Raw genomic sequence first — 14,269 nt, 5'->3', positions numbered from 1 at the left:
GTTACGCTGAGGTCTGCCTGGTTTTGCTACTAATTTTGTGGTTTTGTGGCTCTTTTTTGCTTTGTTTTTGTGACTGTGTGGAGCCCAGTTCAGCTACTGATGGATTGATTGTGTAACTGACTGTTTATTGCTTTCATCTTATGGATCCATGGTCTCGTTAGACAGTAAAATTCATGTCAAATTGCTGTTTTAGGAGTTGTTTTCAAAAGTCTGGAACGGATTAATCCATTTTGCATTACTTTCTATGGGAAAACGCGCCTTGGTTTTGGAACGCTTTGGTTTTGGAACGGACTTCCGGAATGGATTAAGTTTGAGAACCAAGGTACCACTGTATTAAAGGAAACAAGAAAGGAATGAAGAGGAAAAGAGGGAGAAATGAGTAAAAAGGACTTCCCACCATCCACCTCTCAGTTGCATATACAAGTCCAACCCTCTTTTTCAAAGCCATCCAGGCCGGGGAGCCGCCATGCCGGTGGTGATGCGAGGCACTTACGTTTTGATGTTTTCATGGTACACCTTTGTGTCCGACGGCTGGTTGTAGAGGGGCTGCGGAGCAGGGGGTGGAAAGAAAACAAGCTAAGAAGCCCAAGAAATCGTGGAACCGTAGTGTCGGGAGGGGTCCAAAGGGTTGTCTAGCCCAACCCCTTCCACAGCACAGAACACATCAGGGCAAGCTTCTTCTTCTTTTTTAATAGCAAACCTCACTAAGAGGGAACTTTAAGCATCGCCACCCACGTGCGGCAGGCCCAACGCCAGCCCAGCCAGGAACACCCGCCCGCCCTAGAAAGCTGGGCCAGGGCGTTCCAGTTCAAAAGTTCACCATCCATCAGGACAGATCTGGGGAGGTCCCAACTCACTGGTCACTGGGAAGCGAGGCCCAAGAACCTGTGGGGAGAACCCCCACCCCTGCGCTGGAAGAGCTAAAAGCAAGTTTGAGAAAGCGACACATGGGAAGGCCACAAAATTATAGGGTTGCTCACCAGTTCGACTTTGGGGCCGAGGCCTTCGAAGATCTTGTGGGCTTCTTCGGCCTTTTTCTGCAAAGCCAGGGGGGGGGGGAGAAAGGCATCATTAGATGGCCCAGAAAATCAGCAAGGTGATATACATAAACCCATGTATGTAAAATAAAAAAAATCCTTCAGTAGCACCTTAAAGACCAACTAAGTTTATATTTTGGTACGGTATGAGCTTTCGTGTGCATGCACACTTCTTCAGATACACAGCGTGTATCTGATACACAGTGTGTATCTGAAGAAGGGTGCATGCACACGAAAGCTCATACCAAAATATAAACTTAGTTGGTCTTTAAGGTGCTACTGAAGGAATTTTTTTATTTTGCTTCGACTCAGACCAACACGGCTACCTACCTGTAACTAGACCCATGTATGTAGGCAGAGATATGTACACACGTTTCAATAAATGGATATAGATAGGTATACACACACACCAGGGGTTTCTACGGATAGGCAGAGGTGTACACACACACACAGAGAGAGAGAGAGAGGTTTCAATATAAATAGATGGGCTTACACACAGAGAGAGGTTTCTATGGATAGATGTGTATGTAAATACACAGTTCCAACAGATAAGGTAGGTATACACAAAGAGTTCCCTATGGGTAGATAGATGTGGGCACCCACCCACGGATTTTGATAGATATAGATTATGTTTACACACAGATAGGTTTCTATGGATAGATACAGATACATACACCCACACAGGTTTAAATGGATATAGATAGCTGTCTATAAAAAAAACCACAAACACGCTTCTTCCTTCTATCTGACCTTTTTTCCAAGTCATAGCACTGGGGCACTTAAGAGAAAATACACACACACACACACACACAAACACACACACACAAAACACCATATACATATATGGACAGATACACACACACATATATATATATATATATATATTAAGGAAGAAGAAGAAGAGTTTGGATTTAATATCCCGCTTTATCACTACCCGAAGGAGTCTCAACAATCTCCTTTCCCTTCCTCCCCCATAACAAACACTCTGTGATGTGGGTGGGGCTGAGAGACTTCAGAGAAGTGTGACTAGCCCAAGGTCACCCAGCAGCTGCATGTGGAGGAGCAGAGACATGAACCCGGTTCCCCAGATTAGGAGTCTACCGCTCTTAACCACTACACCACACTGGCTCCATTTCACCACACTGGAAACATTTCGCACAACATTCTGAGAGCAAAAATATTTTCTAAGGAGGGTTGTCCATCACAAACCCAGTTCCATTTCTGCCCTGGCAGGGGAAGTGTTTCCTAATTTTTTTATCCCCTGCCCAACCCTGGTTCTTCACAACCGAGCTGCAAAGCTCCCCCTCAATGCTTCAATGCTAAAATCTAGTGGTGGTGGTGAGGGGGAGACAGACATTAAAGGTCTACCATGCCTGAAGGGCCAGGTGGCTGCTTGGATACTTGCACTTGGACCCAGGGAAAAAAAATGAAAAAAAAAATCCTTCCAGTAGCACCTTAGAGACCAACTAAGTTTGTCATAGGTATGAGCTTTCGTGTGCATGCACACTTCTTCAGATACCCAGGGGTTTGCTTGGTCTCCAAAGAGCTCTGGGATCTGAATTTTAAGGCCTTGCGTCCTGGCCAAAATATCCCTCCCCCAAGACCAGCTGAACTCTCCAGCTGAAACGGGGGTTATTCGCGCTGACCTCGCCTTCCTCTTTGACCGCATTCTTCTCCATAGAAATGGCTCTCGCTTGCACAACAGGGAGAATAGAGATAGCTCTCTCTCTCTCTCACACACACACACACACACACACACACAGGTCACAGCCAGGCCTGTGTACATTCAGTGTTGTCGTCACCACCATGTTGCATCAGGCAGGAGTTTGGCAACAGACACAGGGCACGGTTCCCACGGCTGTGCTCAAAAGATCGGGGGGCATCCTCAATTAAAGCAGCCAGAGAGGTGGTGGGATTGCATAGGGGGGCACTAAGAGGCAATGGGGTGCTCAAGGTGTAAACGCCTCTCGGACACTGGTGTGACTGGACTGAGCACACCAATTGTGATGAAATAATTAAACCAAATAGTTCCAACTGGATTTTTAATCAATGTGCAGTTAAACGTGACTGTTTTGAATTCTATTGTGCTATTATGTTCCTTAGTGGGTCACGTAAACCGCTATTTAAATAATGCTTTTTACGAGGCGGGGCGGGGGGGGCACTGGGGGTGAGTTTAGAGAACCAAGGTGGTCGTGCCCCAAAAAAGTTAGGGAACCACAGGATTACACTATATCCTGGATGGCAACACACACTTTCCTTGCTCGGAAAGATACCAGAAAAGAGTTGGGCATTGGAGCATCTGACTGACCGGGGCTTTAAAAGCCCCTGGAATATACCAGGGGTGAGGAACCTGATTCCCTCCCTACAAATGTAGCCTTCCAGATCCCTGACCAATGGCTGAGCTGGCAGGGGCTGATGGGAGCTGGAGTCCAGCAACATCTGAAGGACTGCATCTTCCTAAAAGCAAAATCTATCATTCTTATTAGTCTTATTATAGTGAACTGATGGAGGGGAAAGTCTCAACAAATAAACCTTTTTACAGTGGTACCTCGGGTTACGAACTTAATTCGTTCCAGAGGTCCGTTCGTAACCCAAAACCGTTCTTGACCTAAGGCGCGCTTTTGCTTATGGGGCTACCGCTGCCGCCGCCACACACTTTCCGTTCTCATCCTGGGGCAAAGTTTGAAACCCGAGGTACTACTTCCGGGTTAGCAGAGTTTGTAACCTGAGGTGTTTGTAACCTGAGGTACCACTGTATTCAGCTCTGAGCGAGCCCCGAACTTGTGGAACTCTGGCCACGTGCTTTGCAGACGAGAAGCTTAAAGCCTGCTTCAAAATGTTACCCTGGAAGTCCTTGCAAAGCTGAATGTGGAATAAAGAAACGACGTCAGCTATATACAGGGCCGGCCCTACAGCCAGGCTGGGTGGCGCAGGGCACCACGAGCTGCGCCCGCCCGCTGGGCGGCCGGCCTGCTGGGCAGGCGGCCCGCCGCGCAGCTGCGCCCACGGCAACCGCGCTGTGCCTGCCCACCCGCCGCACAGCAGCGCCTGTGGCAGCCGCGCTGCGCCCGCCTGCCCACCACGCTGGGAAACGGGGCGGGGCGTCAGAGGGATCCGTTGCTCCACGGCGCCAGGGGCACTTAAGACGGCCCTGGCTATATAAACAGGGTGCACTTACTCTTGGGAACTCATGAAGACAACCTTGTTCCATAGAAAACAAGGCCGTCTCTGGTGCAGCACGAGACTGCTCACTAGCCTAGCGAAAGCAGAGTGCCCCATAACCCAACAACAAACCACGGTTTGTTAGGGATCCTGGCTTGTTAGGGAGCAGGGGTCGCCAAAGAGGTACCACTCCCCACTCACAGACCCCCCTCCTCATGCTTGTGAGGCAACGAGAATGGTTTTGCCTTTCTCTCCCTTGAAAAGCACATCGAGATGAAGGAGGAAGTTGGAAGAGCGGCTCTCTTTCCCACTTCTTTGTGCTCTACGTGCTTTCAAAGGTTGGGGTGAATTCTACTAGACCAGGCTTTGGGAAAGCAAAGTGTGTTTCTACATCCACATTCTCTCTTTCCATCTCTCAGAGGGAGATCTAGGGAAGAGGTAGGGCCAGAGGGGGTGGGCCCCATGGCACTTGCTCAAAAATCCAAGCCACGAGCCTAAAAAGACCAGCAACGACCCTCACTTCTGGGCTCAGACATCAATAGGAACTGGTGGCTTCCGGGTTCGCTCGTCCCAGGTGGCATGCGCAATGAAACCTCACTAGGCCACCAACCCCAGCTCATCACAACATGCAAACACGGGAATCCTCTCTCTTGCGGGCACAAGTAAGACCTGGTGCCCGGTACAAATCCCTGCATCAAATATAAAAGAGGCTTTGAAAAAAAGGGGTGTGGGAGAAGCAGGTGTTACCCGATTCTCATCATAAATAATCTGGACGATGCTGCGGTGCTTCTGTTCCACAGGGGGAGGGGAGACGGGTCTCTCCGGCTCAGGGGGCTTTGCAGATTCTTCCTCCAGTTGTTGCTAGGAGACAAAAAAAGAAGCCATCTGTACCAGGGTCCTTGCTCTCACCGGGAATGAGTCACCAGAGAGGGAGGGAAAGCCAGCCTCTGAATCAACAGTTTGCTGCAAGGTGCAAATTTGTAAAGGTAGGAAGAAGGCACCAAGAGATTGCAAAGCCACCAGGCTGTATTTTTGCTTTTGAACTTAAAAAAGAGAGAGAGACTTAAAAATAATCATGCAGAGGGAGGCTAAAAAGTCTACACCAGGAAAAAATGGGTTTGGTAAACCAGGGGTGAAGTAAACAATCACCAATACAGTACTGTACACCATGCTTTGCTTTGCTTTGCCTACTCCACAAGTCGCCAATGTGGAACCCTCCGACTGTTGTTGGAACTCCAGCACCCATCCGTCCCTGACCACCGACCAGGGCCGGGGGCTGATGGGAATTGGGGTCCAACAGCAGCAGGAAAGCCACAGAGATTCCCCACCCCCTGGTGCGGACAAGAACATGTCAGTGTTTCTCAAACTTGTGCCTCCAGCTGTTGTTGGACTACAACTCCCATCATCTCTAGCTAGCAGGACCCAGGGGTGATGGGAGTTGTAGTCCAGCAACAGCTGGAGGCACAAGTTTGGGAAACTCTCTAGCATCTCCTGTTAGAACAGGGAGAGGAACGCAGAAAGCTGCCTTATCCTGAATTAGACCACTGGTCCATCTAGCACAGTACTGTCAACACTGGTATTACTTCTTTTTAAATGGTTTTTAGGTTGAGGTGCATTTAAAGTTTGCTTTTTCTATCAGCATTTTTTAAACAAACATTTATATTGCTTTTCTGCAAAAAAAAACCACTTGCGGTTTGCGACAGTTAAATGGCATATAAATATACGATTACGATTAAACTTCATTTAACTCCCAGGAAGACTCTTGAAGTGACATCACAATGCATACAAAGCGTGCCTAAGACAAACAAATAGGCACCCTTCTGCTAGCTCCGGGATGGCTAGCCTGCAGTCCCCTCCAGATGTTGCTAGACTACAACTCCCATCATCCATGGGAAGTTTGGGGTCCGGGAACATCTGGAGGACCACACCATCTGGAGGCTCACAGGTGTTCTCCACCCCTGCTCTACAGCCAGATCCCTGGTTTGACCAACCTTTTGTTGATTCAGCCAGATCCCAACAACAGAAACGCCAGCCCCATTCTCTGCTATCCCACCCCTGCCCACCTGCCCTGCCTCCACCCACCTGCAGCCTACCTGAGCTACCTGCAGCATCCCCTCATCCTCGGCCGAAGGCTTCCATGCCCCCCATCCCATCTCTTCTATGCCAGAAGCCTTCCACACACACATTCCTAATCCAGCAGGCCTAGGGGTGGGTGCGAGCCCCGTGCCCTGTTCCGACAACTCACTTGCTTCTTCTTCAGCTTCAGGATCTGCTGTTCCACTTTGGCGATCTCCCGGTCCACCCGGTCCATGCTCTGGATCAGCTCCTCCTTCGACAGCTTGGACGGAGACGCATTTTGGTCATCGCCGCAGGGCTGGCCTGAGAGCGGTGATGGTGGCCCGTCATGCTTGCCTCCAAAAGCTGACTCCTGGGGGGGGGGGAGGAGAGGAGAAATAGATTTGTTTTGTTTTGTTAAATTTATATACCGCCCTTCATCCGAAGATCTCGGGGCGGTTTGCAAGCTAAAAATACCTGATAAAAACAAAACAAAAAATAGTTGCTATTTTTTAAATAAAAAAAATAACTCCCCGCCCTTTCACAAACACATTTGAAAGGCCGTAGAACAGTGATGGCGAACCTATGACACGCGTGTCAGACGTGACACGCAGAGCCCTCACTGCTGGCACACGCCCCATCGGCCCATTTGCGCTGTTGTTGTTTTTCTCTTCACGCTACAGCTTGTCTCCGCTGTTAAAACCCGGATCCTTTTGTTGTTGTTGTTGTTGCTGGTAGCCAGAGATTGTTTTTTAACCCTTTCTGTGCTGTTTTTTCTGGCGCTTTGGCAGACTATGATTGGGTGTAACAGCGGTCGTTTTTTAACCCTTTCTGTGCTGGTTTTTTTGCGCTTTGGCAGACTATGTCGGTGCTGCATGTTAGTTCCAGCGAAGGTATTATTTGTCATTTATTTCTGTTCTCTTCCCCCCCCCAAAAAAAAACCACAGCAGCTTTTGGGGCACCCCCCCAAAAAAAGCAAAGCAACGTTTGCACCCCCTAAAAAAACCTCCAAAACTTTGGTCAGCAGCTCCCCCCCAAAAAAGCTCAACAACTCTGGGCATTTTGTGATAAATATGGGTTTTTTGGTTAGGTTAGGTTAAATAATTAGTTTTTGGTTTATTAAATACAGTTATATATTACAACTATACATTTTTGTTATTTAAACTATAAATATTGTGAAATTATGTTTTTTTTCTCTCCAAGTGACACAACACGTGAGTTATGCTCGGTTTTTAGGCGAATTTTGACACACCAAGCTCAAAAGGTTGCCCATCACTGCCGTAGAATATTAATCAAACAAAAGCCTGTTTAAAAAAGAACGTTTTTGCCTGGTGCCTAAAGATATGTAATGAAGGCGCCAGGCGAAGCTCCTTTGGGGAGAGCATTCCACAAACAGGGAGCCAGTGCAGAAAAGGCCCGTTCTTGTATTGCCACCTTTCAGACTTCTCGGAGAGGAGGCAAAGAAAGAAAGAAAGGCCTCAGATGATGATCACAGAGTCTAGGTCGGTTCATACAGAGAGAAGCAGTCCCTGTAATATTGCAGTCCTGAGCCGTTTAAGGCTTTATAGGATAAAACCAGCACTTTGAATTGGGCCCGGAAGCTAATTGGCAGTGAATGCAGTCAGGCCAGGATGGGTGTAATATGCGCAAACCGTCTTGCTCTGGAGAGCAACCCGACTGCTGAATTCTGCACTAGTTGAAGGGCCCTAGATCTAGATCTAATCACGAAATTGAAAGACGCCTGCTTCTTGGGAGAAAAGCAATGACAAACCTAGACAGCATCTTAAAAAGCAGAGACATCACCTTGCCGACAAAGGTCCGTATAGTTAATGCTATGGTTTTCCCAGTAGTGATGTATGGAAGTGAGAGCTGGGCCATAAAGAAGGCTGATCGCCGAAGAATGGATGCTTTTGAATTGTGGTGCTGGAGGAGACTCTTGAGAGTCCCATGGACTGCAAGAAGATCAAACCTATCCATTCTGAAGGAAATCAGCCCTGAGTGCTCACTGGAAGGACAGATCGTGAAGATGAGGCTCCAATACTTTGGCCACCTCATGAGAAGAGAAGACTCCCTGGAAAAGACCCTGATGTTGGGAAAGATGGAGGGCACAAGGAGAAGAGGACGACAGAGGACGAGATGGTTGGACAGTGTTCTCGAAGCTACGAACATGAGTTTGACCAAACTGCGGGAGGCAGTGCAAGACAGGAGTGCCTGGCGTGCTATGGTCCATGGGGTCACGAAGAGTCGGACACAACTAAACGACTAAACAACAACAACAACAACAGATCTGAGCCACGACCGCTGGCCTCCAATGAACAAAATCCTGGAAAGCCGCCGCCAGTCAGTGCAGACAATACAGAGATAAATGGACCAAGGTCCTGACTCGGTTTAACACAGCTTCCTATGCTCCTGTGAAACTCCTTTGGCAGAGGAGCTCTGAGCTTCCTAGAGCTGGCTCTCCTTGTCACTGGCTCTGGCACCACCTACTGTCGGGCTCCCTGACTCCGGCCCCACCAGTCCAAACGGACACCAGACACCGCTGTACAGCTGATGCCTCAAACTGGGGGGAAAGGCAGGTGTTGGCGGTGGCCTCTCCCCAGCCGGCGTTACCTTCTTCAAGTCTGACGAACGCAGCCCATCCTGCAGCTGGTGGGACAGCGGCAGGACCGTCGCGGCGCTGACCCGCTGGTAGTGGGAGTCGGAAACCTGGTCCAAGCGTGGCCTCTTCGAATCCAGCCCATCGTGATCCGCTTGCGACGAGCCGGGGTGGAACTGGGCCTCGTAGCCAGATCTTCTTTCCTGAGGGGGCCTGAGAGGGAGAGGAAATAAGTGCAATGGCATACCCGCCAGCTGTCCCTGATTTACCAGGGAGTCTTCCAATTTACTTAGTAAATCACAGCCCCGTTTCTGCACCTCTGGGGTGGGCGGGAGTGCTTTCACAGAATCGCAGAGTCGGAAGGGAAATTAAGAGGTCGCCGAGTCCAATCCCCTGCTCAATGTGGCGATCTGCAATGCAGGATGCAGCGGCAAAACCCCTGGCGGGTGGCCGCCCAATCTCTGCTGAAATATCGCTGACGTTCCAAAACATGGCAGAGCCTTTAATCTGGCGCGTTTAAGCATCCTTCCGTCAGCAGTTCCAGAGGGGAGGTTCCAAAATAAAATCCCCTATTATGAACGCAAATGACCCCGTGAACCTGGAGAGGCAGAACTGACAACTCATGTTCTTAAGTATTGCTCCTTTTATTAAGATATATGAAAGTTGTTGGTTTTTTAAAAAACTTTGGAAAAAGGATTATGTGGAAACCTGAAACGTCAGATTGGAGCGGCTGAGTGGGCGCATATAGGGAAAGGTGATATGATCACGTAACAACAGGCCAAAGATCAAGGGCGCCCTACCTGTCGGAGCCAGGATGATATTCAGACAGCAAAGAGGGCCGCCTCCGAAGTTGTTGCTGCTGCTGCTGCAGGAGCTGGGTGGCCTGGCTGACGTCCAAGTGAGAAGGGCGGAAGTCAGGAACAGCAAACTCCTACAAGATTAAAAAAAGTGGGGGGGGCAGGTTATTTTGTCAGTATTTTTTAAAAAGAAACAATGAACAGCCCCAACCTAGGAGAAAGAATAATAGAATTGTAGAGTTGGAAGGGCCCCCCAAAGTAATCTAGTCCAACCCCCTGAGATACAGGAATCTCAACTAAAGCATCCAGGACAGATGGCCATCTAAGAAGGGCCCCCCAAAGTAATCTAGTCCAACCCCCTGCGATACAGGAATCTCAACTAAAGCATCCAGGACAGATGGCCATCTAACCTCTTCTTTAAAACCCCCAAGGAAGGAGAGTCTACCGCAGGCATCCCCAAACTGCGGCCCTCCAGATGTTTTGGCCTACAACTCCCATGATCCCTAGCTAACAGGACCAGTGGTCAGGGATGATGGGAACTGTAGTCCAAAACATCTGGAGGGCTGAAGTTTGGGGATGCCTGGTCTACCGCCTCCCAAGGAAGTTTGTTCCCCTGCAAGTTGTGGGTTCCCGGGAGCAGCGCCTTCTAGGGCAGCCTGCCCCAAGCTGGCCCTGCCTAGAAGTCGTGTTTTTTTATATATATATTTTGTATACCACCTTTTACTCCAAGGAGCTCCAGCTGGCATAGGTAGCTCTCCCCCCCTCCCATTTTATCATCACAACATCCCTGTGAGGTAGGTTAGGATGAGAGCCTGGGATTGGCCCAAGGTCATGCCCAGTGAGCTTCATGGCAGAGCGGGAATTCAAACCCTGCTCTCTCTTATCAGCTCACAGTTCAGCATTCTTAACTGTTACGCCCATCAGCGCCTGGCTGCAATGGCCAATGTTTGGGATGTCTGTAATGGGGCTTTGGTCACAAGAGCGCCCAGAACAGGCGCCGGGGAACTTTAGGCCCTCCAGAAGTTGCTGAACAACCCCCATTATCCCTGGCCTCTGGCTGTCACGCCCTCTGGGGATGATGGCAGTTGTAGTCCAGCAACCTCTGGAGGGCCAAAAGTTTCCCATGCCTAGAACATCTGGACGGAAAGTGGGGCTCATGTCATCAGCTCCGCCAAAGTGAGGCACCCCCTGCCCCTGAACCATTACAGTTCCAGCCACTCATTGTAAGAATTACTATTTAACTTTAAGAATCGGCACTTGCATTTGCTTTCCCTCTCTTCTGCCCCCATCCTCGTTCCCCTGTTTTCTTTCTCTGTCGAGTCTTTTAGATCGCAAAGCCTGCAGGCAGGGACTGTCCGGTTTTATTTGATTGTATGTAAGCTGCTCTGGGAGCCTCTGGCCGGATCCTGCAGGGCTCCTCTAATGTACTTGTTGCGACTCAGGGTTGGCACGCCAGCCACCTGCCTGGTCAAACATTGACAAATGACCAGCTATGATGCTCTCCAGGTTGAAGAACCGAGAAACCCCAACCGGGAAATATCTTTTGGGAGGAGGAGGAAGAAGAAGGGGGGGGGGACACATACTTTGCTCCCCTTGTAACACAGCCACAGAGGTTCACGTGAGCTGCTAAGAACTGGGCCTGCCGCAACCCACGCCTCTAGCTCCCTGGTCCAAGGGTTGGCACAGTGGTCAACTGGCTGCTCAAATATTGACAGCTACTTTAGGATGGTTTTTCGAAGGAGCCACAAGGCTAGCAATAACTAAGGAGGTGGCCTCCTTAGCACAACCGCTTTCGTGAAAGCTGAAGGGTTGGTGGGTTGTTGCTTTTCAAATGACCCGTGTTTCCTTTGCTTTGATTTGTTCATTTTATCCATTTGCTTTTTCTCACACATATATATGCATATACATACATATACCATACTTTTCCGTGTATAAGACGGGGTTCTTTTACTCTAAAATAATGTTAAATAATGTTTAAAATCGGGGGTCGTCTTATACACGGATAGTGCAGAGGGGGGATGGGCTATTGGTTGCGGCCGCGAGTGTGTTATACATGGAAAAATACAGTGTGTGTACACACACACACACACACACACACACACGATTAAATTTTCTGTTTTACAATTTGAAATATTCATTTAAACATCCTTAAAATATCAATGACTTCCCTTCTTCTCTTTCCATGGTTCATTTTGCATATCATAAATCCCTGCATATTTTACAAAAACTAAACCATTCAGTATTCCATTCTTACATCCATGAAAACTTGCACTGTTGAATTTATCTTAATGCTGCCAACGTTTTCAAGTGTACACAATTTCCCCCGCCATGTATTCAATAAACGTTTATCCATTTACTATGTAGACTCCTCCAGACTTTGTAGCTCTTCCAGCCTTTCCTGACCTGTCATAATCATCATAACTACTCTTGTCATACATCTTCCTGAGTTCAGGGATGGGAAACTGTTGGCTTAAATTATTCTAATGAAGATAACAATAAATACTACTGGCTGTAGCTTTGCATACACACTTTCCCAGGTTCGATCACCAATGGCATCTTCAGGGAGGGCTGTAAATGTCCCCCTAGAGCAAGGGCCAGCAAACCTTTTCAGCAGGGGGCCAGTCCACTGTCCCTCAGACCTTGTGGGGAGCCGGACTATATTTTTTCTGGGGGGGGATTAACGAATTCCTATGCCCCACAAATAATCCAGAGATGCATTTTAAATAAAAGGACACATTCTACTCATGTAAAAACACGCTGATTCCCGGACCGTCCGCAGGCTGGATTTAGAAGGTGATTGGGCCGCATCCGGCCCCCGGGCCTTAGTTTGCCTACCCATGCCCTAGAGCAGTGTTTCCCAACGTTGGGTCTCCAGCTGTTTTTGGACTACAACTCCCATCATCCCTAGCTAGCAAGACCAGTGGCCAGGGACGATGGGAATTGTAGTCTGAAAACAGCTGGAGACCAAAGGTTGGGAAACACTGCCCTAGAGAGCTGCTGCTGGCCAGTGTTGACAATGCTGAGCTGAATGGACCAGAGGTCTGGCTCAGGGTAAGGAAGCTTCCTGTGTTCCTGAGTAAGAACATAAAGAGAGGCTGCTGGATCAGGCCCATGGCCCCTCTAGTCCAGCATCCTGGTCTCAAAGCAGCCAACCAGATGCCCCAAGGGGAAACTCGCAAGTGGGACCCAAACACAAGAGCCCTCTCGCCTCCTGTGGGTTTCCAGCAACCAAGCAGCATTGCTGCCTCCAAGGGGGGAGGAAGAGCGCAGCCATTGTGGCTAGCAGCCATGGAGAGCCCTCCAGCGGGGGCGCCCAGGAGTTCCCCAGAAAGTGCGCCCTCCCCCTGTACCCCCCTTGCCTGCTGGTGTCGGCCGCTGGAGAATGTGTACTGGACCGAATGCGTCTGGTAGCGCCCTTGTTCTGTGCTGAACGCTCCTTGGCTAGGAGGGTAGCCCGAGCTTGACATTCTCGGAGGAGGGCTCCTCGCCGCGATGCGAGATCAAGGCCGGCGAGCGATCGTGTTCCCGGGAAAGAGTCTGTTGAAAAAGAGATTGGAGGGGGGGGGGAGAGAGAGAGATGGTAAGAAGCTGCCGAAACCCCACGCTATCACCTGTCACCATCGTAGTTCACTTTGGTGCAGCTGTGAGAGACGGTAAAAAACATGCTGTCAGGTTGGCATGATTGCCGAAGGCGGCGTATGCCAGATATCGGAGCAGAGGGGAAAGCGGGTCTCAGGCTCGTCAGACCTGCTTTAGGACTTACTTACTTACTTATCATTAATTCGTTAACAGCAGAAAAAGTGCAAACATAAAAAAAAACACACAAAAGAAACAGAGCATCAAAATTTTAAACTGTAAAGCGTCACAGCCAGCAAGGAGAAAAGTAGAAAGTTGCAGAGCAGCTCCAAAGGGATAGTAAAGTATGAACTCATGCAAAGATCCCCTTTGCAAACAGCAAAGATTTTTAAAAATAAAAGTATTCGCCACCTGTCAGTTCCATTTCTATGGTGAACAAAGGTTCTATACATTTGTATATACTGATGGCACTGAGTGACCATGTGCCTCGATATTTGTAAAATAAATTTGGGGTTTTAACATTATTTTTATACAATTATTCTTATACAAGCTCAAAGCAGAGCTACAAGAGACACACAAACAAACTTACACACTCGCACTTCAACAGTTCAGCATTCCAACCAGAGAAAAATCATTTTCTGTGCCATAAACAAACTGAGCTCATGGTTGCTTTTGCAATTAAAGCCTGCTACTTGTCTAGTTAATTGTATTTTACTTATTACTTCAAAAATCAACACCCCACTTTCCGCCATCCGGGTCTCAAAGCGGCTTACAACGCTAAAAAATTACAGCACGCAAAACTGAAGACATAAATTAAACCTCAGAAATTTGAAACTGAGAACATCAGAGGCACTTCGACGCGGCCCCCTCGCCCAGGATAGCCATGGTCAGTCAGTACTGAGCTAGGTGGGTCAGTGAGCCGCTTGGCGTATAATGCAGCTCCCTAGTTTGCCCCATATATAATCACTCCCAGGAACTACACTGACTGTTCGAAGATTTGGGACGGGGAAAAGAAAGGGCTTCTTTTCGCGCAGCACGTGGTTAAA

At 48.8% G+C, this 14,269-nt stretch overlaps 1 protein-coding gene across 3 annotated transcripts in view; it reads right to left on the bottom strand.

Annotated features, from left to right (window-relative positions):
- NCOR1 (nuclear receptor corepressor 1) overlaps positions 1–14,269 on the bottom strand; it is a 100,309-nt gene that overhangs the window by 71,567 nt on the left and 14,473 nt on the right. For all 3 annotated transcript variants that reach the window (XM_060283058.2, XM_060283061.2, XM_060283060.2), the window contains exons 2-8: positions 13,007–13,184; positions 9,651–9,781; positions 8,865–9,063; positions 6,445–6,627; positions 4,947–5,060; positions 981–1,037; positions 494–546 (exon numbers count right to left, since the gene is read on the bottom strand). In XM_060283058.2, coding sequence (XP_060139041.2) covers positions 494–546; positions 981–1,037; positions 4,947–5,060; positions 6,445–6,627; positions 8,865–9,063; positions 9,651–9,781; positions 13,007–13,114 — 845 coding nt within the window. In that variant the 5' untranslated portion in view covers positions 13,115–13,184. The remainder of the gene's footprint in view (positions 1–493; positions 547–980; positions 1,038–4,946; positions 5,061–6,444; positions 6,628–8,864; positions 9,064–9,650; positions 9,782–13,006; positions 13,185–14,269) is intronic.

This window comes from Zootoca vivipara, chromosome 14 (genome assembly GCF_965207765.1).
Source record: "Zootoca vivipara chromosome 14, rZooViv2.hap1.1, whole genome shotgun sequence".
Classification (NCBI taxonomy): Eukaryota; Metazoa; Chordata; class Lepidosauria; order Squamata; family Lacertidae; genus Zootoca; species Zootoca vivipara.
The sequence above is the reverse complement of the archived record's forward strand: the minus strand, read 5'-3'. Positions and strand labels throughout refer to the sequence as shown.